The following is a 15,759-nucleotide window of genomic DNA, read 5'->3' as shown; positions in this document are numbered from 1 at the left end:
GAATTTTTCCCCGTATTTCTGTGAAAATTTCACAGAATTTTACGAAAGATAAAAAAAAATCCAGATAACATTCGAAAGGTAGTACACCCAGGCCTTAAATTGAAAGCATGGATTTTTTCATGGGATTTTTCTCATGTAGACGATCAAATCCCTCAACCAATTCTCTTGCCATCTTCGTTGGAAGCACGTGAATGGAAACGATTTCATGAAATTGAAAATGTGACGCCTGTTCTTTATGACTCAACAGATTCTCCAGATTTGTTCAGTAATAATCAGCATTTATTACAGAGTGAGGTAGAGAAATTTCAACAAAATTCACTAGTTGATATTTTGTAGGAAAAGGTTTTTTAGTAGCAAAAATAATCACATTTAAGATCAGAATAAAAAATATTGAATACCGATTTTATTGAATGAATTAATGAGAGTTTAAGAATAACGGATAGTCCTGATGTTTTTTATTCTACTTTTCTTTATTTTTCATTCTATTTTCATTTGCGATGGTAAAAGAATTTCACATAAAACTTGAATTAATTGGCGGAAGTTGATGAATTGTGAATGAATTAATGAACTTTTCAAGTATTTTGAACGTTTTTCAATAATTCCTCGAGTGGTTTTTTCATCATTGGAAATACTGAATCACTGTCTTGGGGTGGGAGGTAAACAGTGCCAGCGATAACATCGTAGAATGGAATTCATATAGAATTCTTATCGGGTTCTCGAGGAAAAAAACTCTATGTAATAAAAAAATTAATAAAAAAATGTTTTTTTTACGGAATTTTGTCAAATTTGGATAGAAACTCTATTAAGAAATACTAGGGGATGTTCGGATCCATATATATATATACTCGTAATCCTTATTCTGACCCTTGTGACCCTTAATTAGGTCCTCTAGATCCTTATTCTGACCTTAATGGCCCTTACCCTGACCCTTAATCTAACCCTGCGACGCTTATTCTGATCCTCGGGAGCCTTAATCTGACCCATATGGTCCTTGATCTGACCCTTGTGATCCTTAATCTGACGCTTGTGACCCTTAATTAGGTCCTCTTGACTCTTATTCTGAACTTAATGGCCCTTAATCTGACCCTTGCGACTCTTAATCTAACCCTGTGACCCTTATTCTGACCCTTGGGCCTTAATCTGACCCATATAGTCCTTAATCTGACTGGACAAAATGAAAAAAATCTCGATATTTCTAGAAGAATTACACAGTATTTTCTTCATCTTTCATTACAAAAATCGAAAAAAAATGGCAAATTCAAAGATGCTCGAGGGAAAATCTCTAACAGAATAAGTTGTATCGAAAAGTTGACATCCATTGTCTTTTTTATGTGAAAAGATTTGATGTAAAACGCGAATTACTTGACGTGAATTGTGAATAATTCATGAGTTTTTATGAGTCTTTTGACATTGAAAATATTGAATTATTGTTTTGAGTGGGAGGTAAAAGGTGCCAGATATCACATTATAAAATAGAATTTATGTAAAAATTTTATTCAGTTCTCGAGACAAAACGCTGTATAATAAAAATTTAATTTCTCAAAAAATAATACAGTATTTTTTTACTTCCTATAACAAATATCGAAAAAAAAAAATTTAAAGATTCTCAAGGGAACAAATCTATCAGAATAAGTTGTATCGAAAAATGGACATCTATTGATTTTTTTTCGTCAAAAAATTGCATACAAAACTCCAGTTAATGCCGGAAGTCGAAGAATTGGGAAATAATTCATTAATTTTTATGAGTATTTCGAATGTTTTTCAACAGTTCATCAAGTGGTTTTGCTCAACATTGAAAATATTGAATTACTGTCATGAGGTGGGAGGCAAAAGGTGGCAGGGATGGCATCACATTTACTCCCCAAACAAATCTCTGAAGGAATCTGAACATAATCCTCAACTAAACCCCGACGGTACCTGAACAACATCAATTTCACAATTCAATTTGATTTCTGTTAAACTTTCTATTAGTTTTCCCCCGATTCTATTGAAATGTTTGAATAGAATTGTCTAGCGAATTCGCCAGGCTTGTCTGTCAAATTCTATCATACGTGTAATGATTATACTGTCGTCTAATAGGTAAATACATGGTAAAACTCTTCTTCATGGGATTCTGGAGATGTTTCCCCGTGGATGATACCATCCCCCAGGGCTACGACGGCATGCCACTGCTTCCGCGTACGCAGAATACGAATGAATTATGGCCCATGATTCTGGCGAAAGCAGTCTGGCAGATCGCTTCCCTCAGCGCAATCAATGATCGTGAAATTGCTGATTTTAATTCATTTTTATCCTTCACAGGTCAGATTTTCTGTTCTCATTTCCATAACTGGAGTTAATGTGCATTATAAATTAATCCATAAAATGATAATCGATTAAGGATAATCGGGCGAGCCCGGAGGGTTAGAAAAAAAGCAGCCATTTTTCTCTTTTATTTTTTTACGTATTCTTTAAATGATGGAAAAGGCGTGGCAAAGTTTCAGACTGCTGGGGAACATGGTTAATTTATTATGAATTTTTGAAAAAGTGGTCATTTAACACGTAATCTTTTGGAAATCACAAAAAAAAACTGCAAAACCCAAGGAAAAAAAGCAGCCAAAGTCATGAAATTTTAGACACATTTAGAACATGTGATTAATGATTTTTTGAGGGAAAAAGATTGTCGCCTAGGAGTATTGTTTATTAATAATAGCGAAAAAAGTACTGAAAAATGAAATTTCTGCGCACGCAGCCAATTGAAACGTCTCTTGAGAGAGAGCGATGAAGCGTTGTGATTGGAGCTCCCTCGAGCCAGTGGTACCAGCTCCTGGTGAAAAAAAACTACCGATAATGTTGCCACTTTTTCGCATGGATTAATATTTTTTCATTTATTAAAAAAAAACAATCTGAAAACCATTTAATGTGTGGAACAGATACAAATAAATTTGATTAGCTCCAAAAATAATTTTTAACCGGAGATACTCCCTAATATTGCCTGAGTTTCGAATCCGAATGGAAAATTTTTTTTTGTTTAGCGATTGGTTTTCTGCAGGAAAACAATAGAAACCCCTCCGCGCCACCTCCTACATTTCCTCCTCGTCCAATTATTCTTAATTATATCCAAGTACTTCGTTCAAGTTAGGAACTTTTTTTCAAGCAAGATTTCAGTTTTATCGAAAATCTGGCCATCCCCATACTTTTTTGGATTTTTCATTGTTGAATACATTTTTTCGGGAATTTCTTCAATGAATATTGTGAACAATATTTTATTCAATTCCACACTTGACTCTCGTTGGTCTAAACTCTAATGATCATACGGCAACACTGCACATATGTTCCATATAACCTCGTAAATTCGGTCCGAGTAGTCACTTGAGCGGACCGTTGCCAGACGNCCACACTTGACTTTCGTTGGTCTAAACTCTAATGATCATACGGCAACACTGCACATATGTTCCATATAACCTCGTAAATTCGGTCCGAGTAGTCACTTGAGCGGACCGTTGCCAGACGTCAGAAACGCGCGGATTCAAACCACCCAATATGGCCGTCGTACCAATCAAGAAGCTTTTAATTTTATTGTTTGCAATTATCTGTCCGGAAACTTATGTTTTTTAATGTCGCAAAAAAAACTAGAGAGTATAACGAACAAAGTCATATACGGTTATGTGTACGAGAAAACGCTTTAAGACTATGAACTATTGGATTGAAGGTGGGAGTATACAGCTCTTATGGACGCAATGTGTTAAATTTCATTTTTTCAAAAATCGTTTTCTCCAACATATGTTCGCAAACTAAAGTTTATACTGCACCTAAAAAATACCCTTGGTCTAGTCTATAAACTCTGAAGGGGATTTCCCCCAGAAAAAATTGCTTGAACTACTTGGATATCCTTAACACTCATCCAGAGAATAAGCCCATGGTGTGATAAAGAGCAAGTCTACAATTTCGTGCGGTTGTTTATTCATTATCTCTCGGCCAAACTCTTCATACTCAATAAGTTTAAAAAATAAAATAAAGTGTTTCAAAAGAATTTATTTTAAAACTACATTTTTTAATTAACACACTTCTGATATTTAATGGAATCCCTGTGCAGGAATTTCCGCCTAAAGACCGTTCAATACAAAAGAAAATTCTTCGCGTTTAAATTACGTTATTATGATTCCATTACCCATCACATAAGTAACCCTGCGTTTATTAAGTTCCGTAGGAAGTCTCGAAAGGCCATTCAGCCAGTCCGCAGCAGGAAAGGCTTTTTGAAGAAGAGAAAAACTGCCGAAACTTCCAAAGTTTATCGTATCGATTGGGTTATCTTCCAAGCGAAGATCTTTCAAACGATCAAGACCAGCAAACATGTCAAGATGTAGAACCGTCAAGTTATTTTCCGTCAAGTCCAGAGTGTCCAGGCCGCTGAATTGCGTGAAAGTTCCATTTTCTATCGTATGAATTTGGTTATTCCCCAAGAAAAGAGATTTCAAATTATCAAGACCAGCAAACATATCAGGAGATAAAGTTTTGAAGTAATTTTTACGCAGGTTCAGGGAGCGTATGCCGCTCAATTGTTTGAAAGTGTTTGGCTCGATAACGCTCAGTTGATTACCGTTTAAAAACATGTATTTACTGTTGATCTTGTCAAAAGTTCCAGGTTTTATCGCATGGATTTGGTTAGCGTCCAACCATAAATTCATCAAAGGACCAGCAAACATACCAGGAGCTAGAACTTTTAAGCGATTTTCCGACATTATCAGGTACTCCAGTTTGGGGAGTTGCGTGAAGGTATTTGGCTTGATGACTTCCAGCTCATTATGCTTTAAATGGAGCCACTTCAGGCTATTTTTTATATCGGCGAAAGCTTCGGGTTCTATCGTATGGATTTGGTTATAGTCCAAGTAAAGGGTGTTCAAATTATCAAGACCGGCAAAAATATGAGAAGATAAAACCTTCAAGTAATTGTTCATCATGTCCAGGGATCTCAGGCCGCTCAATTCCATGAAAGTATTTGGCTCGAGGTCTTCCAGTTGATTATCTTGTAAACTGATTTGCTTCAGTTTAGCCGAGACATTGGCGAATGTTCCAGGTTTTATCGTGTTGATTTGGTTACTGTTCAATATAAGATGCTGCACTTGTCCACCAAACATGTCAGGAGTTAGAGTGTTCAACCTATTATGCCTCAAAATCAGCTTGTCCAGGTTCCCGAATTGCGTGAAAATATTTGGCTCGATGGTTGTCAGCTGATTACCATCTAAGGCGAGATACTGCAGTTTATCCGTAATATTGGCGAAAGTTCCAGGTTTTATCGTATGGATTTCGTTAAACCTCAAATCCAAACCGCTCAAATAACCAGGAAACATATCAGGAGCTAGAATCTCCAAGGAATTTGCGGACAAGTCCAGAGTCACCAGTCTGCTCAATGGCGTGAAAGTCTTTGGCTCAATTACTTTCAGCTGATTACGGTTTAAATTGAGATACTCCAGTGTGTCTGACATAGTGTCGAAAGTCCCAGGCTCTATTGCACGGATTTGATTGTTAAACAAGTAAAGAACTTGCAGATGATTAAGACCAGTAAACATGTCAGAATGTAGAACATTCAAGTGATTTTCCGACAAGTGCAGATGGGTCAGGTGACTCAATTGCGTGAAAGTGTTTGGCTCGATTTCCTCCAGCTGAATATTTTCCAAACTGAGTTTCTTCAGGTTGGCCATTATTGCGGTGAACGAATTGGGAGATAAAGCCCTGATTTTTTGATATTGTATCACTATGTAATGTAGGTCATCTCGGTTGGTAATGTTTGTAGGGAATGCCGTTAAGTTATTGTTGCTTAGGATAATATCGCCGATGTTCACGTTTCTTGGAAAATCAAAATCTCTGTGTAATTCTATGTGCTTCACAGATACAGAGCTCAGTATAGTGGATTTTTGCAATCGCCAGATGGGGAGTCTCTCTATGGGCGGTGTAGTGGTGTACATATCAGCGGGGTAAACAACCACATCAATTAATTGGTAGATATCATTTGTGTAAATGAATTTCTCAGTGAATCCAGCCAGAACGGTCAAATTTGCGGCCATTTTGCACACAAAGTAGTTTTTGTTGGCCGTGGTCGCGCAGGAACCGTAGGGATTCCCCGGATCTGTTGCCGTGGTTGAACATGCTGATACAAATATGAGAACCGAGATGAGTAGGAATTTTCCCATCTTTGAAGATACTCTGAAGTCTCACTTACTGCGACATTTCGATCAGCCGTCATTTATATAGTTTTGTTTGAAGGCTAGTGGGAGAAGCGGTACTCGTGACGCCCAGCGGGTATAATACCCGCTTATCTTTTCTATATTTACCACAAACATTTGACACTTTTGTTTTTTTCAAGGTACTCTCGCAGTACAATTCTGGGGTATCAAGTTCGACTTGACCAGGAAAAGTAGCCCCCGTTGCCATCCAATGTGATATGAAATCCAAGTGATCTTGGTCGCAAAAACGGTTAACACATACGTGTTCAGGGACCCCAGAAACATAAGGTCCAATGATAAAATTTAATGCACCTAAAAGTGTACAAGAGATAGGCAGAATCATAAATTACAATTGTCATTAATTTCATAAATACTCAGTCAAGTAACAGAACTTAACAATTTTCAATTATTAAATTAATCAACAATTAAATATACAAATTTCGAATTATTTTACCAATCAATAATCGAATTCGGAAGATTGACGATTATTCGATAATCTAATGGAGAGAAATATTCAAGAAAAATTACGGAACATTTCACGTAATCCGCAAGCCAGAATCGTTTTCAGTGAATTTCTATAGGAATATAAGAGAATAAATCTGAAACGTTCAGTAAATTTTCGAGTCTGTCACACTAAGTGACTTTTTCACGTAATTTTTCTGGAAGTTGTAAAATCTAACAGAAACTTCAAGACTTATTATGCCTCAGAACATGAAAATTCTTAGATGTTTAAGAATTTTTACGAAAAGTTCCGGAAAAATTACGGAACGTGTTGGTAAAATCTCCCCCTCACGGTGACTCATGGCTAACCGTCAGGTGTCGGACGGATGAGTAATTTTTACGGAACAGATCGTAGAATTTACGTGACGATTGAAACTTTTTATTGAATTTTACTTCGCTCCCAGATTACGTTTCGAAATGCAATTTTTACGTCTTTTTTCTGGTAATTTTTATTGAATATTTCTCTCCGTGCTCTAATATTTTTAGGAAATTTCCAATTATATTTATCTAATAGTTATTCGAAAATTTAAATTCTCAATTATTTTATTATTTTCTAAATTCAAATGATAAAAGAATGAATTCAATTATTTTAAGGAAAAATTCTCTTAATATTTCTTGATATTTCAAAGATTGATATAAAATGAATGGAATAATATCAATAATATTTTTCCACATCAGTGGTCAATGACAAATATCAAATTTCTATTACTTCTGTAATCTATAATGGTGTACGGATGATTTTTTAATGTCATATTAATGCTTAGTAACAACAATGACATTTTAATTATCTTTTTAATCACTAAGGAACAAAATGTATTTTTTATCACCTTGTTATTGAGTACACGGAGAGAAATTTTCTAGAAAAATTCTAATACGAGTACTGGAAAAACATCACAATCCACCGGCTGTGAAAAATTCTCTTGCTGTTAAGGTAAAATTTGTTGGTAATTCTGGTAAAATTTCTGGGGATTTCTGGAAAATTTTCACAGAAATACGAGGAAAAATTCACGTTTTCCCCAATAAAATTTCTAGTGCTGGCGCTGGAATTTTTTCCTGGCCGTCACTTTGCGCCTCTTTTCCCATGCGAGCACTAGAATTTTTTTTTTTCAATTTCTCTCCGCATTGATAGAACGGATTAGTTATTGTTAACGAATGGATTTTGGTTGGCGGTTCATTCGTTAATAGTTAACGAATGTATATTTAAGGAGCCTCGTTTGAGTTGACTTTCGCCATTCAAGTGAATCATTCGTTAACTATTAACGAATATTCATTTGGTCATATTCAACTCTACCATTCGTTAATAGTTAACGAATCTCGTTTGGAATAAATTAATCATTCTATCAGTGCGTGTAATGGTAATGACATCAATTTTCATTCTTCATTCAATCACATATTGCAAAAATTAGGTTTATGTTTGAAGAAAAGCCTCATTACAAGCTATTTACACCAATTAATATAATTGATTCAAATGAAGTTTATTTTACCCAAATAAACCATTTCTCTGGGGACAGAACATGTCTAGAGATTTATGTTATCCGACGATATAATCTGTGAAATATATAGGGTGGACCTGGCTGTCTCAGAATATAACTCACTTATCCCCAAGAGACCGTTGGGAACTACTAATCAAATACTCCGGAAATCACAATGGCTCACAATCACCCACCGTTTCGACCGTCGAGACACCGACGAAGAATACTGTGTCCAAAATTCCCACAGACAAGAGAAAGATCAGAAGAACTAGTAAAAAGAGAGGACCCAGTGAGACCGCTACCAAGGAAGATGAAAAAATGGAGAGTACAGGCTCTGAAACTAAAGAGGATTTTCCTATTTTGACACTTTTATATCTCCACGACAACGGAGCCATCCGAAAAGATCATGATGAAGTGCCTGAAATCCCCTCTGGTTACCCAATATACCTCGAATCTACTTCTGATCGCCCGGCGGACCCCACGCAGGTACAAATAAATTGATATTCTCCCTCCGCGATGGCAATTTTTTTTGGATACGTTGGGGTGAGCACTTTATAATTTTCTAAAACAATACGCGTGAAGGAATTCAACAAAAAACTTGGTGCTGTATATGAAAACAATTGTATTTTTTATAAATGAGTATAGTTATTGTTGCTAATAAATTAGCAATTGGCTTCGGAATGGGTTCTCTTCTCTAATTCTTACTTCACTATTCTCTTCTTCTAGTTTTTCGTGTCATAGTACTATCATCAGTCGAACTGTCATCATTTTGCGTATCAAAGCGCTCGGTATTGCTATTAAATTCCTCACCACATGAGCCTCCGACAATAAATAAGCCCGCGTTCCCCAGTATCCTCCAAATATCCATTCTCATAATACTCTTAATTCCGCCGATCCGCACCCGAGGGCCACTTCCTCTAATACATCTCTCTCTCTCTCCTCTCTCTCCACATCCCCCGAAGATTAAACCTCCAATCGAAGCCTGGAAGCTTCCGCGCTGGGTCTCCTGGGCAGTACGTCAGGGGATTATAGACCCCAAAGACCACTTCTCCCCCACAAGACGCATCCTCATACTCCCCCCTGAGGCACCTAAACCCGAGCCCCACTGGCTCGACTTCAACGAATTCACCGGGCACCCCATGCACTGTCACTTTCTCTTCAAACGGGAGTATTTCAGGTGCTCGGAGACCGTCTCCAACATGCCGCACCCCCATCCAGACCCCAAAACCGGAACAAAAATCGAGGAAAAACCGAACAAGACTAGAAAACCGAGTGACCAAAAAATTTCCACCGAAAATTTTCCCCATCATTTTCACCCCCTCAAGCCATCCCGGAACGAACCCCTGTACCTCCTCGTCGACTCCACCGAGCAAAAATTATTTCTATTCAATTTCTGCGTGTGCGGAGAGCACCGGAGCTCCCTGATAATCGAAAAGTGCTGCTGGTTCCGGCGGAATTCAGGGAACAAAAATCTATTGAGCGTCCAGACGAAGGGCTGCGCCTCGAGGGCGATTTGCCTGAGTCCTGGGAGGCACCTGCTGAAGGTCTTCTGTCAGTCGAGGGGGTACTACTACCTGACAGTATCATCAGACACGATTTTTCGCATCGGGGGGAGGCGAGAGGTCCAGGACCTCATGACTGCTGAGTCTGAGAGAACCAAAGCTCTCGTTGATGACGTGCGACGCAAGTTGGCGACTGCTTTCCACTCCTGGGGGTCGCCGAGTCATCTGATGGACTGGAGGAATTTCTGCGAGAGCTACATGCCCAGGGGAAGTGGTGATGACGTGAAATTGTCGAAGGGATGTCGGTTGAGGATTCATGAGGCGTTCAGGGCTGAAGCTCTTGGGGTGATTGAGGGGAAATGCCGGGGGGAGTTGCGTCTTCGGGCGAGACGGGCGTTGAGAATATTTTTTATGATGGGCGATGGGGTGGAGAGACGAACATCGGGGCTTGGTGATCAGTCAGCGGACCGGGGAGAGTCGGGGGGTTCAGCTGGGGAAATTGGGGGGGAGGCAGCCGCGAAGATTCAGGGGTTTTTTCGAATGCTGAGGGTGAAGAAGTTTTTTGGGATTCGCATGGGGCGACGGGGGCACGAGGGGCTGAGCGAGACTCTTCAGGAGGTACTGGAGGTCTTTGATGAAGAGACCGTGGGCGATCTCGTGAGGAGCTTCATCAGGGGGATGCAGGATTTTATGGGGTTCTATGACTGCAAGTACGAAAAATTTGATGCAACAGATTGCGGTTTACGAAATGAGTTCTATTGAATTTCTATTGGGAGTCTGGTAGAGTTATGTTGGAGTTATATTAGAATTCTATTTAAAAAATATATTTGTTTTTTGGCGTAGTAGAATTTTATCGTGACGTTTTGTTACGAGATGATTTAAAGAAAAAATTTAGAAGATTTTGATTTTTCTGTAGAAAATTCTTCGACATAAATTTTCCAGGTTTTTTGTGCTATATTTTTGGTTTTTTCTTGTAATACAAACGAAGGTAAAGACAGAAAAATCTTGCGCAAGAATTGTTGAAGAAAAATCGCAATAGAATGAATTACAGAGAAAAATCAATATTTACAGACTATTTTTATAAGAAAAAAACGTCTGATATTTAAAAACGTAGGGAAATTAACTATAATTTTCAACAGAATTGACGAAAAAAAACAAATAGAATTTTTCGTGAAGACTGAGGATTCGAAAAAAAAGCTCCTTTCTTAAGAAATTCTTTTGAGTTCTGTTGGAACTCGATGAGAATTATATTTGAGTTCTATTAGAATTGTATTCAAAATTCTATTTATTTTTTGCGTTAATTCGATTGGAGATTATACAACTTTTCGGTAACATTTCGTTAAGAGATACTTTATTGAAAAAATCAATACCTTTTAAATGTCTATGAAAATTCTTGGGCATAAATTTTCTCCATTTTTCACGCTATTGTTAAATTTTTTTTCTCATAATAAAAAAAAAGAAGAAAAAATTCACGCCCAATTTTTTTTATAGAACTCCAATAGAATTCTTATAGAGCTCCAATAGAAATTCAATAGAATTCCTTTTCTTTAAACATCACGAAGCATATTGAAAGTCTATTCAATTCCTATTGGAAGTCTGTAAGAATTATATTCGAGTTCCATTAGAATTCCATTAAAAAAATCCATTTGTTTTTTGTGTCAATTCTATTGAAGATTATATAACTTTACCATGACATCTCGTTGACGGATATTTTGTAGAAAAAAATCAATAGATTTCGATTTGTCTATAGAAATTCTCAAGCATAAATTTACTGCATTGTTCACGCAGGTTTTAAGTTTTCTGTTCATAATAACAAGAAAAAAATGAAAAATTCCTGCCCAAAAATCCTTACAAAACTCTAATAGAATTCCTATGGAGTTCCAATAGAAATTCAATAGAATGTTTCGGAGGAAGCGCCAGGTTATTCTAGTAAATTTTTTCATACGTTCGTAGCTCTGATTTCGAGCATGTTCTTCGGATTCAGAAGATGAGGGGGAGGACTTTGGTCTCTTCCCCCGAGTGGATTCCAATGGTTCGACGGAATTTGATGGTGCGTGGGGAGGAAGTAGTGTTTGCCGTGATGGATTTGTTTGTTGATCTGCCTGGTTATAGTCTGCGGTGCTTTGATAATGATACGAAGAGAGAAATTCAGCGGGCGGTCAATAATGTCATCCCGTTCCATTATGGGAGGAATTGGGGAGGGTTCACCGTACTGGGATATGGAAGGAGTGATCAGGAAAGGTAATTTTGGGGTTTGTTATGTGGAAATTTTGCGGATGGATTTATTATTTCTACAATTATGTTGGTTCGAGCGAAAAATTACAGATTGTGGAATAATTTAGTGAGGAAATGTAGATTTCTCTGAAAAATTCTCTTGGAGTTCTATATGGGAATTTTATTTGAACTGGCGCCTTTCTCCTGTTAGATTCGAAATTCCTTTCTTCAATTAACTATTTATAATCATTCTTATTGCAAAAAGCAATACGATCGATGAGAATCATATGTCCCAGTTTATCAGCTGTTAAATTTTCATATTACAGTAAATGATTCGCCCATTTTTTAATTTCTACGCTCACTGAATAAGATTTTTCTGTACTGCTTCTCACGATTTCTCGTCTGGGAATTGGTATTACATACTTCCCAAACTCGAAAACTTGAAAATCACTACAGAAAAATATTGTTCCTGGGCTGTTGCGATGGGGTTTTTTTACTCGTGTGGTTGGCCAGTCCTCGCCTACGGCTCGGAGGCCAACGCCACACGAGTTAAAAACCCCATCGCAACAGGCCGGAAAAATACTATTAATCATAATTACAGTTCAATTCCTTCTAGAACACCCTTTAGAGTGTGAATTTCTGGAATTCAATGCTTGCTGATACTCTGGTAAAAGTGCGTGCCCACACTGTTATCAATTTTTAATTAGTTCACACGGCAATTCAATTAATCTGTTGTTCATCTCATCAATATAATTCCGGGCTTCGAATATTGTCATCTCGTGTTTTCAGAACCAAATTAAAAATTGAAATTTCATTTGGAATATTGAGTCACAGCTTCTTTTCATTCATATCAGAAATTTTGTGTTTGGATATTAATATTATTTATTCAAAACGAACAAATCGATCATTTTCACTATATTGCATTCAGATTCTCCTATCCTTAACGTCAAAAATGTGAGATAATCTCATAATTCTACCTATTCATTCTAATCAACTTTGTTCGAAGAAAACTTTAGTAAACGCAAAATTAAGAAAGTAGAATTATTCTATTTTCCTCCGACCTAAATGATTCGGAGAATTATGATTCGTTTATTCATGTTTCATAGAATGGTATTCAATTCTCTTTAGTTTGTCGGGCGAGCTTCATGAAAATTCGACGCAAGATGATATTACTTGTTGTACTCATGAAAACTTGGAAAATTCATGTCGAATTTCTATGAAAAATGTCTGAACAGAAAAAGTCGTACAGAAAGATGAAAATCTACTGACTTTTTCGATGAAATAGTTTCTATCAAACATTTTCTATAGAACATCCCGCAGTTTTTTTATTAAAAATTGTCGAAAATGAATGCAATTTTAATGGAACTTTTTCGCGTGTGATGTAACAAAAATTTAATTTACGTTTAAATAATGGTGTTTCCCTGCTTCATTAGAATGACTGAAGTCGAGTGGACTCTCCACATAACTACCATAAAAGGATCTCCCCAATTTCACTCGTCGAACAACCCTCTACCCCCGATAACCGAAGAAGCAAATCCCGTAATTTACGAATTATCAAATATCTACATTCCGAACTCCAATAATTACGTCGCTAAGGCTATTCTCAAGGTCTCCAACAGTTGCACTGTGTCTATGAGACTACAAGCTAGCTACCCCAAGACGAGAATTAAATTGAGAGTTTTGAGCGAGACTTCAGAGAGACTGCAGGAAGTTTCTGGAGGCTCTGTTGTACTTCTACCGGTGGTGAATCTGACGGATTGCGAGTTAGAGTATTTCATTCACGCCTTCGTCTTAGGAGACTCTTGGCCACTAACGGAGGACGAGTGGAGGTGCGTTGAGAAGGCGAAGAGGGATCTTGAGCAGAAGATTTTGATGGAGAGACCTTCGAGTTCGCCTGCGCGAAGTTTTGTGAGGGAAAAGAGGACTTTAAAAAAAATTATTGATTGTTTATTGGAAGGTCCTTGTTGGAGCCTTCAAATTTTGTGCGATCCAGAGATCACTGTCGAGGTGTGATAATTTATGTTAATGAAAATATAAAACAATTGATTATGAAATTATGGGGAGCTGAATGAGGCAATCGTTTTCCGCAAAATTGCGATTTTTCGTTGATTAGAAAACCCAACGAATTCTCTAGAAAATTCTATAGGAATTCTCTGGGGTTTCTATAGGATTTCCATTGGAGTTCTATTGAAAAATTCTATTCGTTTTTTGCGCGGATTCTATTGGATATTCGATAAGAAAACGTCAATAGATTTCGAATTTCTGTTTGAATTTTTTTTTGAGATTTTTTCTGTAAGAATGCTTGGGCATCAATTTTCCAAGTTTTCTCCACTTGGATTCTGCAATGCAAAACAAAACAAAATTCAGCGGAAAAAACTTGGAAAATTTGTGCTCAATAATTTTAATAGAAAAAATTTAAGAGAAAAATTCAAACAGAAATTTGAAATCTATTGACTTTTTCTATTGAATATTCAATAGAATCAACGCACAAAACAAATAGAATTTTTCAATAGAAATTCTATAAAATTCCCATGGAATTCCTATAGAATTCCAATAGAATTTTCTAGTGAATTCGTTAGGTTATCTATTGAATTTTTTCATGCGTGCATTCATTAAAAAAATTTATTACTGGTGTGGAAACATCACAGGGCACGTCTCGAGAATTTCTCAATGGTTATCGAGATATTCCAAGTGCGAGTGGCGCCTTCCTCTGGAACCAAAATTCATAATGTTCACCAATAGGTCGAGATTCCCCCATTCACACCCTCAACATGATTATTTCAGTTTCGCGAAGATACTACTAGAGAACATGAAATCCTGCAAACGAAAATGTTGTGGAAATCCCAAGACCCGGGTAGATCAGAGCGCGGAAAAAATCTTCAGGAACAATTCCGCGCGGAAAATTGCATTCAACCTTACGATTTCGAATTGTACGAGGGTGAAGGAGAATATCAGTCCAATTTAGCCATTGATGAAGAGGTCCGAACGTTGAGTCCCCCTCGGGATCACCGAAGACTACCCCCTCTCAATTTATCATTGTTTCAAGAAGCACCAGACATGCGGACAATATCTCAGGAGCCACTGAAGAAGAAAATACAAAGAAGGAAATTATTGAAATTCGAGGAGAAATCTAGACACCTGATGCAGCATCTGGAGATGGCGATGATTTCCTCGTTGAGAGTGCCGACAAAATAATTTCTCTGGCTGTGAATTATAGACCTTAGGTCAATAAATAAATTTTCGGCAATTTCCTGATCATTAATTTGCAGTTTAACGCATGAAAAATGGAATATTTCCATTTTTGCTTCCGAATGTCATCGAAATTTGGCGTATGATTTCGTTCTGTCGAATAATTCTACATTCAGACCCTCTCAAGACTCGGATTCGTCTTCAGTCCGGGTGTAATCAAGGTTCAATCAAGGTTTAATCAGTGTATAGCCGGGATTTAATCAGGGTTGATTCAGGATTTAGCCAGAGTTTAATCAATATGAGGTATTCCACGCCAAATGAGTCAACCGCTGACTCTCACCCTCTTGGAAATTGATGGTGATTTTTTCTACGATTCGGGAGGTTGAAAAACTATATCTCAAATTTTTTCAGATTTTTTCGGCAGCCCAGTTCGGAGATATGATTTTTTGTTTCGTTTTTCCGGTTTTTTTTTGCAATAACTCGAGTTCTATCCATCCGATTTTGATTTATTAAGCGTCAAAATTTTTCATTTTTACTGCCTAGAAGAATATTTTCAGTGATTTTTTTTTTCGATCTCTAGCTACGCATAATCACGACTTTTCGAATAAAAATGTAGCGAAGCTACTTCGTTTCTAAAAATACCAAAAAATGGGGAAACAAAAATTTACGGCTATCGAT

At 37.2% G+C, this 15,759-nt stretch overlaps 2 protein-coding genes across 2 annotated transcripts in view; both read right to left on the bottom strand.

Moving 5' to 3' along the window:
• Positions 1 to 15,759, bottom strand: part of LOC107036773 (adenylate kinase) — an 86,969-nt gene that overhangs the window by 15,628 nt on the left and 55,582 nt on the right. The window lies entirely within an intron of this gene.
• Positions 3,995 to 6,182, bottom strand: LOC107036765 (leucine-rich repeat-containing protein 15). The gene has a single exon (XM_015254907.2). It carries the CDS (start codon positions 6,168 to 6,170, stop codon positions 4,128 to 4,130), a length of 2,043 nt encoding a protein of 680 aa, XP_015110393.1. The 5' UTR covers positions 6,171 to 6,182; the 3' UTR covers positions 3,995 to 4,127.

Source organism: Diachasma alloeum, unplaced genomic scaffold, assembly GCF_001412515.2.
Source record: "Diachasma alloeum isolate Michigan unplaced genomic scaffold, Dall2.0 Dall_scaffold_00211, whole genome shotgun sequence".
NCBI lineage: Eukaryota > Metazoa > Arthropoda > Insecta > Hymenoptera > Braconidae > Diachasma > Diachasma alloeum.
This window is presented reverse-complemented; position numbering and strand designations above follow the sequence as displayed.